At 36.5% G+C, this 19140-nt stretch overlaps 1 protein-coding gene across 3 annotated transcripts in view; it reads left to right on the top strand.

Moving 5' to 3' along the window:
* The window catches only part of LOC136036687 (phosphatidate phosphatase LPIN1-like), a 127059-nt gene that overhangs the window by 11800 nt on the left and 96119 nt on the right, over nucleotides 1-19140 (top strand). For 2 of the 3 annotated variants that reach the window (XM_065718998.1, XM_065718996.1), the window contains exons 2-4: nucleotides 5228-5412; nucleotides 8953-9460; nucleotides 13969-14205. In XM_065718998.1, coding sequence (XP_065575070.1) covers nucleotides 5233-5412; nucleotides 8953-9460; nucleotides 13969-14205 — 925 coding nt within the window. In that variant the 5' untranslated portion in view covers nucleotides 5228-5232. Of the gene's footprint in view, nucleotides 1-811; nucleotides 864-5227; nucleotides 5413-8952; nucleotides 9461-13968; nucleotides 14206-19140 lie in introns of those variants that run through there. The other variant, XM_065718997.1, reaches the window with a different exon arrangement.

Genomic DNA, 19140 nt, shown 5'->3' with positions numbered 1-19140 from the left:
GTCCTCGCTTAGTCTTTGAGTGGTAGCTCATAGAATTTTATAATGCCCATGTCTGCTTTCGCTCTTCTTTGTTTTATTCGCCTTTAAAACTAGCACCGTTAATTGGCATCTCAAGGACTCGCAACAATTCTCAGTTTTAAAGATTGGAATCCTTTTGGGTTTCTCACATGCTGCACAAAAGAATAAAGTTGTGTTCATAACGCTATGAAAGATCCTCATGACCTCCGGGGAAAGTTGTGCAATTGGCGCAATTTTTTACACCATCGAATTTGGCTACGATGCCACACGCGTGCCTACCCTTGAAAAAGTCCAATATCGCTTATGTTTCTTCTTTTTTATATGTTCTCCAGAGCGACTGTATTTCGGTCCGGCTGTGTCTAATGGTTGGAATAGGAAAAGATCATATTGTTTATCTATAATGGTTCTGATATAGGGTTGTCTCTTATTTGACAAATTTCGTCATGTCTCAGCTCAAATGGCGCTATCATCCTGTGTATTTATCAAATTTTGGAACTTCGGGACAGTAATCGACTTGAGTATTTGTCTTATTAAGGTTTGAAAAGGAATGTATCCCCTTTTCAGTAAATGCGACATAAATGCGATATAGCCTACACTTTAAAGGTTTTTTTGTTTCATCATGCATTATCAAGCCTTAGACATCAGACGCAATAAACAATGAGAAGAAAAACACATTTCCTGGTTATTTGGAACAGGTTTTCTTTGAAAGGTGATTGGCTTATAAGGAGGCTTGATTTTACGCAAAATCGTAAGATACGTCATTCGATTCTCGTAGTTAATTTCCCTGCTGTGTGTTTTTTGAATTCAGTTCACCTTTATTTGTAAAGAAGAACGGTTATTGTAAAGTAAGTAGAAGGAATGAAAGATTTTGTGCCTACACAGAACCGATAATATTTATATCTCGTATTATAACTTTGTCAGATTCGTGAGAGCGTTGTCAATTGACGACAATATGAAGAAAGGGGTACTTGTGTCTTACAGCCACCACACTCAAGTTCTGTCGAGAAGTGAAATTGGGTTAATGCTAATGAAATAAAACAAAATATGATGAAGATTCAATACTTTATCAACACAATTATGAAAAGTACAGCAAAGGATTATGGAAGGGGAACCGCCCGGACCGCATTATATGTCTCCACCCCTTCCTCAACCCTCGATCTTTACGCTAAAGTCTTCTTCTTTGAAAATACTTCTCGTTCAAATCCAACGTGTTTAAGCAGTCTTCCTTAAAGAATTCCGACAAAAAGTCAAACTTTAGCGTTAAGAGCGAGGGTCGAGGAAGGGGTAGTCTCCCTCATATACGTATTATTTTCGTTTTAAGTTTTAATATTGCTCCTCACTTTCAGCACAAAAAACTTGTTTTTTGTATATTTAATTACTGGCGATTTTTCAAATCATGCCAGGAAAGCTTCTTCTCTCCTCTATGGTGCAAAATTTCCCCTGGAAACTCCTCTTCACGGGAAATTCTTTCTGCATAAAATCTCCTCCCGCCTCAATACAAAAGCCCGTATATTTCCTAGTAACAATACTATATGTGGATGATGAGCAAATCGTTTAAATAACAGCCCTTTCCCAGGGGCTATGGGGGGGGGGTCTTGTCATCGCCAAAGACAGAGCTATCGGATCTTTCAACTATGTTGAATCAATTGACTATTTCAAAATTTGGTTTAATGTCTTTGGAGAACAAGGGGCGTGGGAGGGGGACTTGTTGCCCTTTGGTCTCTTTTGTCTCTTAAAACCGACAATAGAACTTTTGATTTCCGTTTGAATGACCCTCTTCCGATCTGCTAGGACCATTAATAAGATACGGACCCCCCCCCCCCCCCGGAGAAAGCAAAAAAAATAGATACTAATCCGTTATCTTTCTTCGGGTAAAAAAAAAATGCGGGAGTGAATCTGTTGGCGACTTATTATTAAGACCGCTTGATTTTCTGGGGCGCTTTCCTCCTCCCTTGAAAAATCAGTCAAATTTTTTCATGCTCTTAGCTTTTGATGGGTAATATTAAACTTAATGAATTTTACATATTTGGAATCAATATCAAAAGTCAATTATTTAGATGTATCAATTGTTATCAAAATCGTTATCCGTTTTTCGGAGTTTGTTACTATTGAGCCGAGTCCGCTCCTTACTCACAGTTCGTCACCACGAACTGTTTAATCTTGATCATTATGGTGATTTTGTTGTTGTTGTTGATATCTTAACAAAAAGAAACGACGCTGCTTAAAAGACATATTGCTTCAATGAAATGCTTGAATTCATTACTTCAAAGGAGGGTTTGAGAGAGACAGGGGGAGGGTTAACATTTCTCGTATTTGTAAGCCTTGACTAGCTTTGTGATATTATTTTGCTATTGTGTTGTTGTTGGAGTTACGACAAATGAAAAACAAACGGCTCGAAAAAGAAAACTGTTTCAAGTAATAAGCTGGACACACGTAACTTTTTTTGCACCGATTTGCTAAATCGACACCAAATTGTAAAGAAAACGGCAGCGATTTGAATTTGAAAAAAATTCTAGTGTTCGGTGCCGATTTACGAAAACGGCACCGAGTTTCATCGGGATCATAAAAAAAAGGTCAGCCAGAGATGTCTATGATGAAAGACCCAGCTACTGAGTTGGGGGGGGGGGCAATGCGATAATGGCGCCAATAATAGACCAAATTGATAAGTTTATTCAAAACGAGTGAAAAACAGAAAAAAAACTCGAATGAGGGTGCCAGAAAAACAATTGCGGGGGGGGGCTGGGGTCTCTCTCACCCCCTGGATCTGCCAGTGATTGGTCTCATGATGTTTAGTTTTGAAAATCTGATGCAAAGGGTATTGTTTTTGTACCGCAAGCATTTGCCCACTGAGCTGCTGAAATCAGTGCCGAAAAAAGTTACGTTTGTCCGACCCTAGGCTTAGACGAGGCTCCGGCCTTTAGAACTTTTTATCCGGCTGGCCTTTTCAGATTGGTTTTCTTCTGTCAATCTTCGGCCGTCACTGATTTTGGCTGACAGGTTTGAACAAGTAAGACATTCGTCACTAGAAGGTATTTTGAAGGTAGCATGTCGTTTCTTCAGTTCTTCTGTGTACGGTTTAAGACCGATTTACATTTCAGGATCTTATCTTTAAAGTTCTTTACTAGGGAAGTATTAATGAATTCTCTTGAGATATCATGGTTGCAGCGTACCTTAGCCCGTAGTAAACAAATATCCAAGAATCACCATTTGGTACTGATTCAACAATGGCCTGTAATTTATCCATCTTAAAATTGAAAGTATAGAGGAATGTCGAAATTTTTTTTGAGAGTTAAAAAAAGAGCTTCAATTATTCTAGATAATGTTGGCTGATCGAAGTGCTAAGTAGAGCATTAGAATCACATAGTCGAAGACCTTGAACCGGAGGTTTTGAGCGATTTTACAAGTTGAAGAATATCGCATGTTATCTCGAATGACCCTGATGTGTCTCTTTTTACTTGGCACTAACGGTCGCTGACACGTCTTGATAGCCGTTAAATAAAATTCGATTTTTCGAAAAATAACTGCATTCCATATTAGTAATTGAAAATGGCAAAGGTTAAAAAATGTTATTGGAACCATCCTGGTCGAAAACCCATAAGCAGAGATGTTCAATGTGGTCTCTGAGCCACCCTATCCAAGGGGATAACACACTGTATTTGTAGTCGTATGTCTGTCGGTATTCAGGTTTAAATCCTGGTTGATCAAGACTTAAGTCCTGGCTTGGCGTTGAGGTCAGTAGTGTGGCTTTGCAAGCTCAGCCGCTTGTGTGTGGAGGCAATGGGCCTTTGAGGCCTGAGCGTTGATCCAGTTGGGTCCACCCCACAAAAAATTGCAGTTACAATATATGGTCTTAATAGGAATCTTTGTCTTCCTCCATAGATCTTGACATGCTCTTTTGAAGCTATTCCTCGTTTATCCCCCCTTGCACTGACTTTGGGGGGGGGGGTTGCTTACTTGTTGATAACATTCTGGACAATCTTGCCGGATTTAGGTTGGTAGGCAAAAATTGCCCAAAATTTTTGCCTACGTATTTATTTCAGTTGAAGTTAACTGGGAAGTAAAACATTACAGATCTGATTTTTCTAATGGGAGCTTTTGGTACAATTTTGACTGGCTTTGGATATGACTGGCTGGATATAATGTGTGGGTTAAGCTAAGTGTGTGTTTGCCAGGGTTGCTAGCCGGGGAAAAATTCACTGTGATTTTAGTGTTTTTTAGTTGATTTAGTGATTTTCTTCAATAATCTAGTGGTCTATGTGCTGATTTAGTGTTTTCTTTTGTTTTAGGCAAAATAAAAAATCACTAGAATAGGGATGAATCATTTGAAGTGGTAACCCTGGTGTTTGCTCAAATGCTTATGACTAGGAAAATAGGTTTAGCTTTTCTCGCACCTTCCGGGTTATAAGTAAACCCTGCAGCTTGTATTTTCCCAAATCACACCCATGGGGACGTTCTTCTTCGGTCCTATAGGCTACACAATGCACTTTTGTACGAGGTCCTTTTCTCTTGGCAGGGGTGTAGGTCCTGCATTTTTATTGGGGGGGGGGCAAGAGGGGTTATAGCTGGATTGTTAAAGAATATGTGCTGAATAATATTTTTTCTTCAAATTATTGGGGGGGGGGCAACTGCCCCTACCCAAACGACGTCCCCGTCTCTAGGTAGACCATGTTGAAGCAATCCAGAAATAAATACTTATTTCCTCTTTAGTACAGTGAGTCTCCAAAAATTGATCTATCATTTGGGAGATTTCCAATTTACCTTCTTGTTTCCCAGCTTAATTCAATATCCCCTCCATTTGGATGCTGGTTACCATTGTCCTCTCCCTTTTTGCCCGCCACTATAGTATACCCTAGAGGTATGCAACGTTTTTTCCTGCGAAAATTCATATTTCTATGGATGAAATATAGGAGAGAGGGCGATGAATGGTTTTAACAATTATGGACTTTGTTTCTGCTCGGCCTCAGTTTTAACATGACTCTTTACTTTTCTTTGAGAAAATTCGTTTTATGAAAGTTTTTTTTTTTCAATTAACCTACGTAAAAAGACAGGGAATTTCCCTCTACAAATGCTCTAAAGGGTCTTCCTTGACATTGAAAGACAGTAACCTTTTGCCAGAATTATATGTTCTTGGTTTACGTTATGTTCTAGTTATTGACTTTAGTTATTTTTAGTTATTTTTCTGTTTTCTATTCTAGTTATTTTTTTACAGGAAAAATGAGTATTATAGGAAAAGTATTAGAAAGTGTCAAAACAATATACAGTGAAATAAACCCAGCGACACTATCTGGAGCTATTGATGTAATTGTTGTGAAACAAAAAGATGGTACCTATACCTGTTCACCTTTTCATGTTAGATTTGGCAAAATGGGGGTCTTGAGGAGCAAGGAGAAAGTAGTAAGTGTTTTTTTCCTTCCTTTTACTTGAATTTGATTTATCTGACTGCTGTATTTATAGGTATGTTTGTAATTTAAGAACTAACACAACATACTATGCTATTTGAGGTTTGTTTATGTTGCATGGAAATGAATGACAGAAGGGCTAAAATGCCCATTTTACTATCTAATTGGTCGAAATATTCAGTTCCACCATGAATCATTACGCTATTTTAAGCCTCTACAATAGCTTTTATTATAAGTCAACAATATAGCCTCTTGTTTTAAATCATAACACCTTCTTAAGGCACTAAAAAGACAATAACGTTACTGCCAATTGTACTTATTTAATTAGTTTTAACTGAAAATTTACATTATTTGTGGACATTTTTGTTGTTCGTTGATTTATTTTAAGCTACTAAAATAGCTTTCATTTGAAGGTAAATGTTATACCCTCTTTTGAATATATCGCTATTTACAGAAAAATTTACCTCTTCCTAAATTAATTAGTAACAGAAGTATGAAATTATTTTGTTTTGTGAATTTAATTTTTTTAACATATTTTGGATTCTTTTAGTCTTTACTGACTATATACCAAAAGTTGATCCAGTTAACATCTCTGTGAAGCTAGTTTATGTGTTATTCAAAACTAAGTGTTTTCTCACTCTTTTTGACGGTCGAGAGTTCTGTAGCATTTGTCTTGATCTTGCTGGGAGTTGTTTATAGCAGTTTCAGTATAGTTTTTTTAGGGCTATTCAAAGTTGACATTGAGTCAGGTATTGCTGACTAGTTTTTTCTTTCTTTATATATACTACTACTACTACTACTACTACTACTACTACTACTACTACTACTACTACTACTACTACTACTACTACTACTACTACTACTACTACTACTGCTACTACTACTACTACTACTACTACTACTACTACTGCTAATAACTCACTGCAGCACCAAGCCGCCTGAGGCCAACACAGCTACGCACGCTCCTCCTCCAACCTAATCTATTCAAGGCCTCCCTCTTTACACCCTCCCAGGAAGTTCCCTATATACTTTAACTTTATATATACTTTACACTTTATAAAAGTACACTTTATATATACTTAACTTTATTTTTCTGTTTGACTTCATTTTATGGGAATTTGGTTCAGTTTGCAGGAATGGCGAATGGAACTATCAAGCATTTATAGTATGTCATATATTTTTTTTTCTTGTTTCTTACATATATTTTCCCCCGTTGTTTCAAAGAACATAAAAACAAAGAAATTACTTTCAAACCAACCTTTTGAATTAATCTTGACTGCAATTATATGAACAGGGGATCTATTTTCGTTGGACAAGGCCGAGCAGACCCAACAGACTGGGCAATAGGTAATTACACAGAAATTGGAAGTTACAATTTTGGAGGGAGGACAAATTAAAAAAAAAAAAAATTATGGACAACCGTTTAAATTTGCATAAAAAAATTGAAAATTGTGAAAAAAAACACTAAATTTCTTATTTAAGAAGGTTGAGGGAAGGGCAGATCTGAGAGCAAGGACCCAACCTAATAGCAATACTAAATTAACAGCAAAGAAAAAAAAATAATAGGCTCTAGTTATGCCCGACCCCATCTAAAATGGGGATTACAAGGGAGATACAAGCTGAGGTTACTTTCTTAATCTACAAATCCTAGTTACTTTTTTCAAAGTTTCTATTATAACCCTTGTAGATGTGTAGACTATCAAGCATCTTTTATAATTTAGTTAATCTGTAGTAAGGGTTTTAACCACTCTCAGAATGGACCTAAAGGTGAGAAAATTGTGTTTTTGCCAAAGTTCTAGTATCAAAGGGACCTCACTGGCTATGGTAGCAGGAATGGTACCATAGCCAGTAGCAGCAGCTATGGTTAGCTGCTAAGGTCATGGAGCATTTTCAAAGGAAAAATTGGTCAGAAACGAGGTAACATACTGTATTTGCGATATTGAGCCAGTATTTTAAAACTTTTAGTCCCCCATACCCACACATATGAAAATTGAAACTGTCCCTCTTTATGCTGGACCTGATTGTCAATTGTAGATGGTTGACCATTAGAACAGTCAGATCGCATGGCAATGTAGTAAGCAAAAGTGAAATTGTAAAGTCTAACAGATGTTGTGACATTTTTGTAGAAGACGTTGGAACTGCTTAGGGGAATGCATTTCGAATGATGACTTACTTGTGACTTTAGTCAAGGATGGGTCAGTTATCACTTTTATGTTATGATAGGAGCATGAATGAGTGGTAGATGAAAATAGGGGGCAAAGTACGTATTGTTTTGAAGTTTGCTATAAGAAGAACTGGTCGTAGTTCTTTAAAAATAATGTCGTGCCTTTAATTGCAAATATTGAACTCGAGTAGCATTTGGTATACCCCATAGCCTAGATACCAATACAGTTATGAAAATTCGATTTATTTTTGGAACACAGTGTGCGGTAGCGGCTGGAGACAGGAAGCTGTGTATACAACAAAACAAAATTGCGTTCCCGCCAATAATGTTGTAGTACGATCTACGCGTCGGAGTGCGGGCTTGGAGGAGGCGCCAAGTTCAGAGCTCTGTACCAAAAGCTTCTCATGGGCAAGATAGGAATTTTCATAACTGTATTGGTAGCTAAGCTATGGTATACCCTAAATTCCTTAGATCTCTCTCTCTCTCTGTCTATGAGATAAGTTTGACATTTCGGTGTCTCCTCATTGGATAGTCTCCAGCAGAATACAGTCAATAAAATATTGAAGTGATGTAGTAAGCACAACACATTGTAGGTGGAGTGGAAAAGAGAAGTGTAAAGTATTTAAAATATTGTTGACTTTCTGGAGATAATGGTAGATACACTAGACCCAAGAATCTATTAGCTTTTCTCACCTCATCTTCACTGTGTTGTGGTCTTTCAGCAAATCATCGGTTGCAACTCAAGGTCTCTCTCAGAATCAGCCCTTTCAAGAACTTGTAATGTTATATCTGTGGTAGGAATATGTACGCATGATGAGGATTACTATGATGAAAATGGAGGATCTTGCATTCTTAGGGATTAAGTCCAAGTTTCAAAGTAGTAGCTCATTAACAAAAAAATTTGAAATCAATTTGAAGCATATCTGATACTTCGAGAGACGGGGATACTCCTAGGTCATTAGCAAATAATCAAAACATTCTTAGTAGAAGAATCATTTATATATACTTTAGTTAATGGAGGCTTTTCTCTGATAAGGATATGGTATGCCAGCCTAGGTAAATTTGGAGTAGGAAAAGAAAACAGTAACATTTACAGACTGCTGTAATTTTTGTAGGTATATTATTATTAAACTCATTACTATTATTATATTATTATTATTATAGTATAATTATTATTAAACTCAAGTAAACTAAATAAAAACTCATTGAGAACGTTTAGAAAGGAACTTCTATCCATTGAACAACATTTTGGAACATCTAATATATGCCTACCTCCACAAATTTTGTACATTTATCAACCCTCTATGATGATCAGGCGTATTTATTTGTGATTGTCACAGTTACAAATTACAGCAAATTATTCTTTTATAGGTGGATATACTTGTAAATGGAGAAACAGTAGATATTCATATGAAGTTGGGTGAATCAGGGGAAGCATTTTTTGTTGAAGAAATCCTGGAAGCAGAAGAATGTCCACCATTCCTTGTAACATCCCCCATACCTGCTGAAAAACCCGATGATTTTGCAGATACTCAATTCCCCTATAGAAATAGAGCTTCAAGTGAAGGGGCTGCACACAGGAAACCCCCAGATGTTGAAACTAAAACAGTGGCTCAGACAGATAGTGATATACTGCTCCCATCCGAATTGGAGACGTATAATTTTGACAAAAATTTGAAACCGTGTCACGTCAGTGATGTTATAGAAAGTGGAAATAAATCAGTAAGTGCAGGACATTTGAATGATTCGTTGGCGGGGGAACAAATCAACATTGATGCAAGTGAGAAAATAGCTGATGTTAGTGCTGGTATAAAGAGCAGTATAAGTGATGGTATGAAAGTCTTTAAAGCCGAAACTGTCAGATGTGGAGAAATTCAAGGTAATATATATATACTTCAGTGCTATTAATTCTTTAGTAATCTATTTGGCAAAACAGTCTAACCATTTGCAAGACAGACGAAAATAGCTAAAATTGTTTCATAGGTCTCTGCACCACACTAAGGAATTTATCACCAGTTTCTTGTATTCGTTTCTACCTTAGTAATCTTTCCAGGTCCCACCTACTAACATTTTTTTTGTGATTTTGGTTTTTTGTACTTCAAAAGGTTGTTTTTTAGCCTTCTGTTGGTACTTTTTAAGTTAAAAGGCGAGAAATAGCTGCACAAGGAACAAAAAAATTGAACCCAATCAGTGAAATTTGTTTATTGCAGTCAAACTTATCTTTACTATAGCCTTTAATCTAGCCCGAGAGGGCGAGGGTTCGAATCCCAGAGTACCAAATTATTTGGTTTTAGACGGGGGCCAGTGGCGTTACTCTGTAAGCTCAGCCGGAGTCGAACCAGCTCTAAATGGTACATGGAGAAATCAGGGGAAGATAAACAGAAAGGGTTTGCGAAAGCACAGGATCGTTGGGCCCTAACCCCCCGTTGTACTTCCTGGCTGAAGGGCCAACAAACAGAGATCAGCACCGCCGGTAGGGACCGTAAAGTTCAATGCTGTTTACATTTACCTTTTAATCTATATTTAATAAAATAACTGAAGCAAAAATAGTTTCGTTTTGTATTTTACCCTTGTATTATGTACAAAATTAATTCTTGAAAAACGAAGTTTTTCTTATCTAAGTAAAGATTAAAGTTAAAACTTAAAAGGAGCAAAAACTAATGTTTTGCAGATTTCTACTACAATTGCTAAAAACTCATTTAAGCACAAATTTTCCTGAGTCCAACACATCTACGCATCGCCCCTCCTCCATTTTAACCTATCTAAAGCGGCCCTCTTTACATCCTCCCAAAAGGTCCCAATTTTCCTTAATTTCTTCATTATGACCTCCTCCCACCTAATTCGGGGAGAGCCTGTTTTTCGTTTGGCTCAACACTGTTGGCCGAAATGGGCGGTCTTGGAAGAGCGTGTCCTAGCCATCTAGACCTTGTCTCTCATTATTGCCCTTATAGCTCTCATTACAGCTTACTATTTGAAATATGATCGATCAGATTGGTGCCCAAAACAGTCCTTAGACAAAATATCTGGAAAACATCTAATAAACCCTCCGCCATCTTTCGGAGTGCCTGCGTTTCAGAAGCGTAGCATCCCTGTTCACCACTGGAGCTTCCAGTATTCCAATTTTGGTTCTTAGGCTTATCTTCCCTTTCTTCCAACCATTTTTCACCTATGAAAAAATATCCTGGGCCTTGGCTATCCTACTTTCTACATCTTCACTGCACCCAACATCTGTACTAATAATTTTCCCAAGGGAAGTGAAGCTATCAACCTGATCGATCTTCTCGTAACCCAGCATCGCCTCTTCGCCTCCACTTATTCACAGTCTAAGCGACTGCTGATTGCACAAGATATACCTTCAAAAGTAGCTCAAATAAACTAACTCGTGATATCTCCCAATATTTGCATGGTTTTATTGCAACCAACCTTTCTATAAAATTGATTTTCTCATAGGCGCAGAAAAATCCTTAAGTAGCCTGGTAAAATAAAATACTAATTTTATGAGGCTCTCAATAGTCTTTCACTGGCCCCGATATCGATGACTTTTAGTGTGCAATTATAATTCTCTAAAAAACTCGAGCAAGCTGAGTTTTCAGTAAAGTGCTTGCTTCTATAATCATACAAATTGTAGGAAATATCAACAATCAGTTTTTTATTGTGCTGCGGAGCAGCACTGCTCCTTTCGCAGCTGTTTTGTTTCTCATGATCAGCGGTCTGTAGTTCTGAAGTGGTAAGAGATAAAAACTCAAAATTTTTCCTGAGTATGGGAATCGTGAAACGGGACAGAAAAATTCTTAGTAACGTTTGTAAAATTTTAAGTAGTTTCCAATTTTTTCCCTCATGTCTTACTTCGTGCCAAAACAAAACTATTCTAGATGGAAAAGCAAACTGTTTAGCTGCGGAAGTAAACTTTATTAGAAAGTCGTACTCCTGCCGAACATTTAATTACCTCTGAGAACCGGAGAAAAAATTCCTTATCTCTTCTGGTTTTCTTGGAAATAATTCTGGAAAAAGTTTATATCGAATGTCAGTTTCGATTTTTCGGTTGTTTTCTCAAGTATTGATTTGATGTCCCCTTGTATTTTAATCGAGTATTGCTATGAAAACTACACAAGGTGACATGAACTTTCTCGTGTTCAAAATTTAGAAATTCTTTCTAAATCTGCCACTAAGTGTCAATCTTTTTGATATCCTTGGGGTAACTTTTTCCCTAGACAAGGTAGAATTTTTCTACCGCGGATAGACAGATCTTGATCTTCTAAGAACTGGATCTGACATTGGTTTAAAAAAATTAGAATTCCTTCTGTGACCTTTTCTATTTTGAAGTTTTGATTTTGTGATGTCCCTACATTTTGCCTGAGTAAAATGTCCTAGTTTAGAAGCTAAACTTTTTTAGAAATCAAATAACTTTAAATACCGATATAATTTTGTATTGTCTCTTCGACAACCTAAGTGAAATATCCGTGTCTCTCATGGTTTTTGGGATATAATACCGGAAATCCGGATTTCGAAACCGAAGTGCCGATTTTGTTTTGTTAAATTTGCAATTTTAATGTTCATCATGTTTTATATGTTTAGTGCCATGAAAAGTGTAGTAAAATGCTCTAACTTCAAAACTTAATATTTTAGAAACCAAATAACTGTGAATACTGATAGAACTTCGTATATCTTCGAAAACGAAGTAAAATTTTCGTATCTCTCATAAATTGTTGGGAAATAGTGCCGGAAATCCTGATTTCGAAACTGAAGTGCCGATTTTTTTTTGTAAAAGTGGAAAAAAGAATAAAAGACACATTTGCCCATGCACAAAAGTGATTGTCCTTATTGTTCTTGGTGGGGAAGTGTAATCCTCCAGTTTAGGATTGTCTACAATTGCGATACAGGTACAGCGAAGACAGCAAATGTCTATTCTCGAAATAGAAATTTGCTGTTAAGGTAAACCGTATAATAGTTATCATTCCTAGATAATTTTTAAATAAGATATTTTTATCACTAGACACTTTGATTATATCAAAATGCCTTTAAACGTTTGGTTCCTATGAGCTTTGGTCAGCTCTTTACTAGGTTGTATTTTATACTGCTATCAAAATTAAAATTGCCAAACTACTATCCATGCTATAAATTGACCACCCCCTATGTATTAAACACCTTTGTAAGGGACATTAGTGGGAAAAAGAGTTACTAGCATTAAAAATAAAAGGCTGCAATCTCGGTGATTATTGATTTGGCTTTCAGCCAAATCAGAGACCATAACGCCACCAGTTTGGGATCCACTTATATAGAGCCAAAGTGACAATCTAGTAGCAAATATTTTTTCTACTTTAGCAAACAAAATTTATGTAGAAGTTGGTGTATCAAATATCTATGGAATGATCAGTCGAAAAATTCCTTGAAGGACCTTTCTCCAACAGGATTTGTTAGGCTATTGGATCTAAAAGGAATGAGTTCGTCGTACTGCCAACTAGTCTGTTCAATTATACTGCCATCAAATTGGCTAATGAACCATCTTGTGAGAATTATGTTTTTACTGATTATATACACACACACACACACACACACACATATATATATATATATATATATATATATATATATATATATATATATATATATATATATATATATATATATATATATATATATATATATATATATATATATATATATATATATATATATATATATATATATATATATATATATATATATATATACTGGCTTTATCAATTGGTGATAAAGCCAGTAATTTAGAAAATTTCAAAATGAGTATAACCGTTAGATTATTTATTCAAAAATTTCTCCGCCCAGGGTAAGTGAGTGACCCCTCTGCTTTGCTTGTGACACCCTTTATTAAACCAGAATCATATTTATTGATTAAAAAGAACGGAAAAGCAATTACAGCAGATAATTTGCCGAATTGGCGTTTCTAATGTCGTAAAAAACGTGTTATATCGCTAATTGTGTCTGCATAATAGTGAAGAAAGAGAAGTTACGTCAAGAACAAATTGGAGAAAAGTGACAAACGTATTTAAAATGCATGCAGGGGCTAAACAATAAAAAAAGGTGAGCATATAGGGACCAAACCTTTGCGGAAAGTATAATGGTTTCGGAGTTAACTAATCGAGGTGGCCAGGGTTTAAGTTGATGAAGGAATCAGATAAAAATACATTGGGCCTGGGTATCAATATAGTAGATTAAAAAAGAAATTTAAGAAAGATCATGAGATTAGTAGGCTATTTGGCACCTTTATAAAAACCTCTGGTTTTTCCTGTATATTTCGACATTATTGATGTAGGCTTTATTGACTTGGGTAGTTCTTTGCCTGCCGCTTCACTCGACGGTAGGAAGTAAAAGAATTCTTACATGCGTTGTTTTTTTTCTTTCTTTTAGGGTCTTTCAAGCCAATTCAAGAAACAGATGAGCCTGAACAAAAATCAGTAACAAAGCGACGAAAGAAAAAGCGACAGACCAAAAAGAGGAATCCAAAGTCAAGAATAAAAAAAGGAAGTATATCCTCCTCGGAAGAAGTTTGCGAACCTTCCCCAGCAAATTCGGATACAAGTGAAGAACTTGCCGTTGTTGACGATGAAACCCAAGATGCTAACAAAATTAGCAAAGAGGCTCTTGGTAAGTTATTTTTTATGGCGCTTGGTATTAATCAAGTGACATATAGCAATCGCCAATTCTGTCGGTCTGTCGGTCCCGGTTTTGCTACTTTAGGCACTTCCAGGTAAGCTAGGACGATGAAGTTTGGCAGGCGTATCAGGGACAGGACCAGCTTAAATTAGAAATAGTCGTTTTCTCAATTTGACCATCTGGGGGGGGGGAGTGGGGGGCCGGTTAATTCGGAAAAAATAGAAAAATTGAAGTATTTTTAACTTACGAACTGTTGATCAGATCTTAATAAAATTTGATGTTTGGAAGGATATCTTGTCTCAGAGCTGTTATTTTAAATCCCGACCGGATCTGGTGACATTGGGGGTATATGGGAGGGGGAAACCTAAAATCTTGGAAAACACTTAGAGTGGAGGGATCGGGATGAAACTTAGTGGGAAAAATAAGCACAAGTCCTAGATACATGATTGACATAACCGGAACGGATCCGCTCTCTGGGGGGGGGGGGGGGGGGGGGGTAATTCTGAAAAATTAGAAAAAAGAGGTATTTTTAACTTACGAAGGGGTGATCGGATCTCAATGAAATTTGATATTTAGAAGGATATCGTGTCTCAAAGCTCTTATTTTAAATCCTGACCGGATCTGGTGACATTGGGGGAAGTTTGGGGTGGGGAACCTAAAATCATGGAAAAGGCTTAGATTGGAGGGATTGGGATGAAACTTGGTGGGAAAAATAAGAGCAGAAGTCTTACATACGTGATTTACATAATTGGAACGGATCCGCTCTATTGTGGGGGGGGGGCTAATTCTGAAAAATAAGAAAAAATTACGTATTTTTAACTTACGAAGGAGTGATCGGATCTTCATGAAACTTCATATTTAGAAGGATCTCGTGACTCAGATCTCTTATTTTAAATCTCAACCGGATCAAGCGTAATTGGGTGGGGGGCAGTTGGGGGGACCGGAAATCTTAGAAAATACTTAAACCGGTGAGATCAGGATGGTAAGAATAGAAACTTGTCTAAGATACATGACTGACATAACCAGACCGGATCTGCTTTCTTTGGTGGAATTTGGGGGGGGGGTAATTTTGAAAATTGAGGTATTTGTAACTTACGAAAGGGTGACCAGATCTTAATGAAATTTGATATTTAGAAGGATCTTGTGCTTTAAAGTTCTAATTTTAAATTCCTAACAGATCCTGTGACATTGGGGGGAGTTGGAGGGGGAAACCGGAATTCTTGGAAAACGTGAAAATTGGGGTATTTTTATCTTACGAATAGATGATCGGATCTTAATGAAATTTGATTTGATTTTTAGAAGGAATTCATGTCTTAGAGCTCTTATATCGGTCCCAACCAGATCTTTTGACATTGGGGGGAGTTGGAGGGGGAAATCTTGGAAAAAACACTTGGAGTGGAGGAATCGGGATGAAGCTTGGTGGATAGAATAAACAAATGTCCTTGATACGTGATTGACAGAATCGTACTGGATTCGCTCTCTTTGGGGGAGTTGGGGGGAGGGGTTCAGTGATATGGCGAGTTTGGTGCTTCTGGACGTGCTAGGACGATTAAAATTGGTAGGCGTGTCAGGGAGTTGAACAATTTGACTTGATAAAGTCGTTTTCCCAGATTCGACCATCTGGGGCTAAAGGGAAAGGAAAAATTAGAAAAAATTAGGTATTTATAACTTACGAGTGGGTGATCGGATCTTAATGAATTTTGATATTTAGAAGGACATCGTGACTCAGAGCTCTTATTTTAAATCCTGACCGGCATTAAGCCTCTTATTTTCCTTTTTAAATCAATCTATTGATTCATAGAATTTTGTTAGAGCTCATACCATATGATCTCTTGGCTCTTAGCTCTTCTCGCCTCGTCACAAGTGCCATATGAGCTCTTAGCTCTTGTTTAATTCTAGATAGATAAGATTAGATATTTATTCCGAAAACATCTCTATCACAAGCCCTCAAAGGGCCGAATTCGGACTTCGGAATCTTATCTTTTTATTTTTTTAGTTTTATTTAGTGTTTTCTTTTTATTTAGTTTTTTATTTTATTTAAGACTTATGGGACAGAGAAGAAAAGTTACTCTGGAATTTGCGTTATTTCCAGTAATTTTTAAGAAAAAGAATGAAAATATTTTTCCCTACCCTGCTAAATAGTATAAACAAGAAGCAAGACGTTGTGACTTTTCGTAGTTTTCATCCAAGCCCTCCTACCATCTTGCAAGTACCATATTAATTCACAAATCATTTATAATCAAATATAGGATTGGCGTAATTTTGTTGGGAATCATATTAGTTATGTCTTCTAGTAATTATGTCTTTTTTTGTCACATTTTTGGAAGTTATTTCGCTTTGATTTTTATCCACTGCTCCGTAAATTCTTCAGTGGATTTTTGTTATTGTTATTTATATTATAATTGTTATTATAGTCATTATTTTTAGAAAGGGACTATCATACCTGTAACCCCCACCCCCACTCAGATTTTACGTTTTTTCATGAATGGCTGAAGCACATATCTTGTATTTGACCTGAATTATACTAGATTGTTTATAAAATAAAATTTTTTTCAAAATTGTATAATTAGAAGATGTCAGAACACATAACATTGCTGAAAGACTTCTTCTCTTTTGAACTGATAATATTTCATAGTCTACCGTTAAATTTATTCTCTTAATGTTTTTGTCCGGCTTCTCTGATAAGACATTGGTCGGTTTTCGACCAAGATTTATACCGACAATCCAAGTTTGTTGTTAACTCTCTTGTTTTAACTACTTCGTTTTCTTTCTTTTGAAAAGAAAACTATATTGTTAGGTGGTGCCGGGTCTGGAGTGTCATTTCTTGGCTTTTTGTCCATCTAAGCCTTGCGATTGACCGTAATAAAAGAGAAAATGAAGATAGGTAAGAACAAACTTTTCAAAAAGTAAATTGATTTATCAAAGTGCTGGATGTTCTTATCAATTTGTTTAAATTGCTTTGTTGTAATTCCCATGTTTTATGCTTTTTTGATTCGTCTCTATAAAGCGTGGTTAGATTCAAAACACTTTGTCTACAGTCGTGACTCCCAAGGTGTGGCAGTGGGCACACGCCCACCCGTGGGGCATGGGAATATTTTGGTGGGTCATGGGCAGGACGTGTATCCTTCGACTGACTTTACCAAAGACTGAGTCTTTAGGCGGTTTGCTATTAAGACAATTTCAGACGATTTGGTCTTCAGCAATAGCAATCTATGAGGTACATAGATACTTTATTAGTGAATAAACCGGGAACCCGGTATTTTATATTTACCATTGTAAATATTTACATTTACGGTATTTCACATTTACCAATGTATACATTTTAAAATGATATAAAAAGACAAGAGAAATACGCACAACAAAATACAAAAAAGAAAACTATGCATAAAGAAACAGAAGAAAAGACAAAGTAAAAGACTGCGAACTGAATAGCAAGAGTAGCACTTTAGAAATCAACCGTCTTCATTAATAGAAGCGGTACTTTGGTAAATTGGGGCACCAAAGAAGATTTACGTTTTATCAAAAGCGAGCGAGGAAAAGAATAATTGGCATAGTCAAAGAAGAGGTGATAGCAATTTTCAACACCACTATGCGAGCAAAGTGGGGTACTTTTTTCAATTCTATGTGGGGAATAATTCCCTACAAATGGCTGTGACTGGTTATAAAATTGTTTTAAGTAAAGAGGCGGGCTAAATTTTTCATGAGACTTAATGTCATCCTTATTACGACACAAGCTCATTGTCTAGCTACTGATTTCAAACCTAGCATACCAATTGTGATATATTGCATTCGTCAAAGCGGCAAGGTGAACAGCAAGAGAGGGAGCTGTTTTTTGTTTTTGCTTTTTATTTATTTATATTATCTGTGCCCAAAGATTGAACGATTAATTCTTCAGTAAACGTACTACGATCAGCAGGGGGGGGGGTTTGCATCCTGACCTCAAAACCAAATTTTGTTTAGATGATAAATTTTGGTGGCAGACAGGTGCTCTTTATTCTTAATGATTTTTTTTATATATCAACTGTATTGACATATTTATCTTATTTATGACGAAACCTAGAAGGATGATCTAATGTCATGTTTATTACTAACTGTACGCTATGTGAAGTGATTAGTCAACAATACAGAAACAAAGAAGTGTCACCAAACTTCCTGTCTCGCAGAAGGCCAAGTCCAATATGACAAATATAACCCTGTCACGTCGCTACCTATAGTCACAGCTCGTCAAATAAGCAAATGAATTAGTAACCAACCAGAAAAAGATAGTCTGATTCTCTCTTTCCCCCAGAGTAAAAGTTGGGTAGAAAATATGGAAAAGGTAGGCTATTTAATTATCGGAGAAAAATATCCTTAAGACCCTTTGTTGAATTTCACTTTTCTCTGCCTAATTTCGAATTCTGCACGATAAAAGTTTAAAATAGTTCTAACATTGTTAGTCTCACCCTCAAAACAGCTACAAAATTAGATCACAACTATTTTAGAAAGTGCAGTCTGTTTTACCGCAATTTCTTAATTTTTTCATTGATATGTTATTGCCACGTGTGACTTCATATGTCTGGGAAAAGAACATCCTATCTCGGAGTTTAATTAGATGAAATCCGTTCGATCTTTGAAGGAATGTGCCCCCCCTTATCCCAACAAAAACAAATATTTTTAGCGGGGACTAAACGATGAACCGTCAGCCCGGCACGAAATAACCTTGGAACTAACTTGAACGACTACTTTGCCCTTTTGGGTGCAGCTTCTTTGGAACATTTGCCCCTTCTTCTGCCATGTCTCTGGAATCATCTTCATGGTCCCTGTAGTTCTTGCAGATGTTCTTCATTCCTTAACTAAAAAAAAAAGAAAACAACTTATGTGATGACAGTGACTTTGGGATTTACAGAAAATCGTGCTAAGAATTTTCAATAACACTTTTAGCATTCA

The sequence above is a fragment of the Artemia franciscana genome, chromosome 15, assembly GCF_032884065.1.
Source record: "Artemia franciscana chromosome 15, ASM3288406v1, whole genome shotgun sequence".
In the NCBI taxonomy this organism is placed as follows: Eukaryota; Metazoa; Arthropoda; class Branchiopoda; order Anostraca; family Artemiidae; genus Artemia; species Artemia franciscana.
Note: the sequence above shows the minus strand (reverse complement) of the source record. Positions and strands in the feature narration are given on the sequence as shown.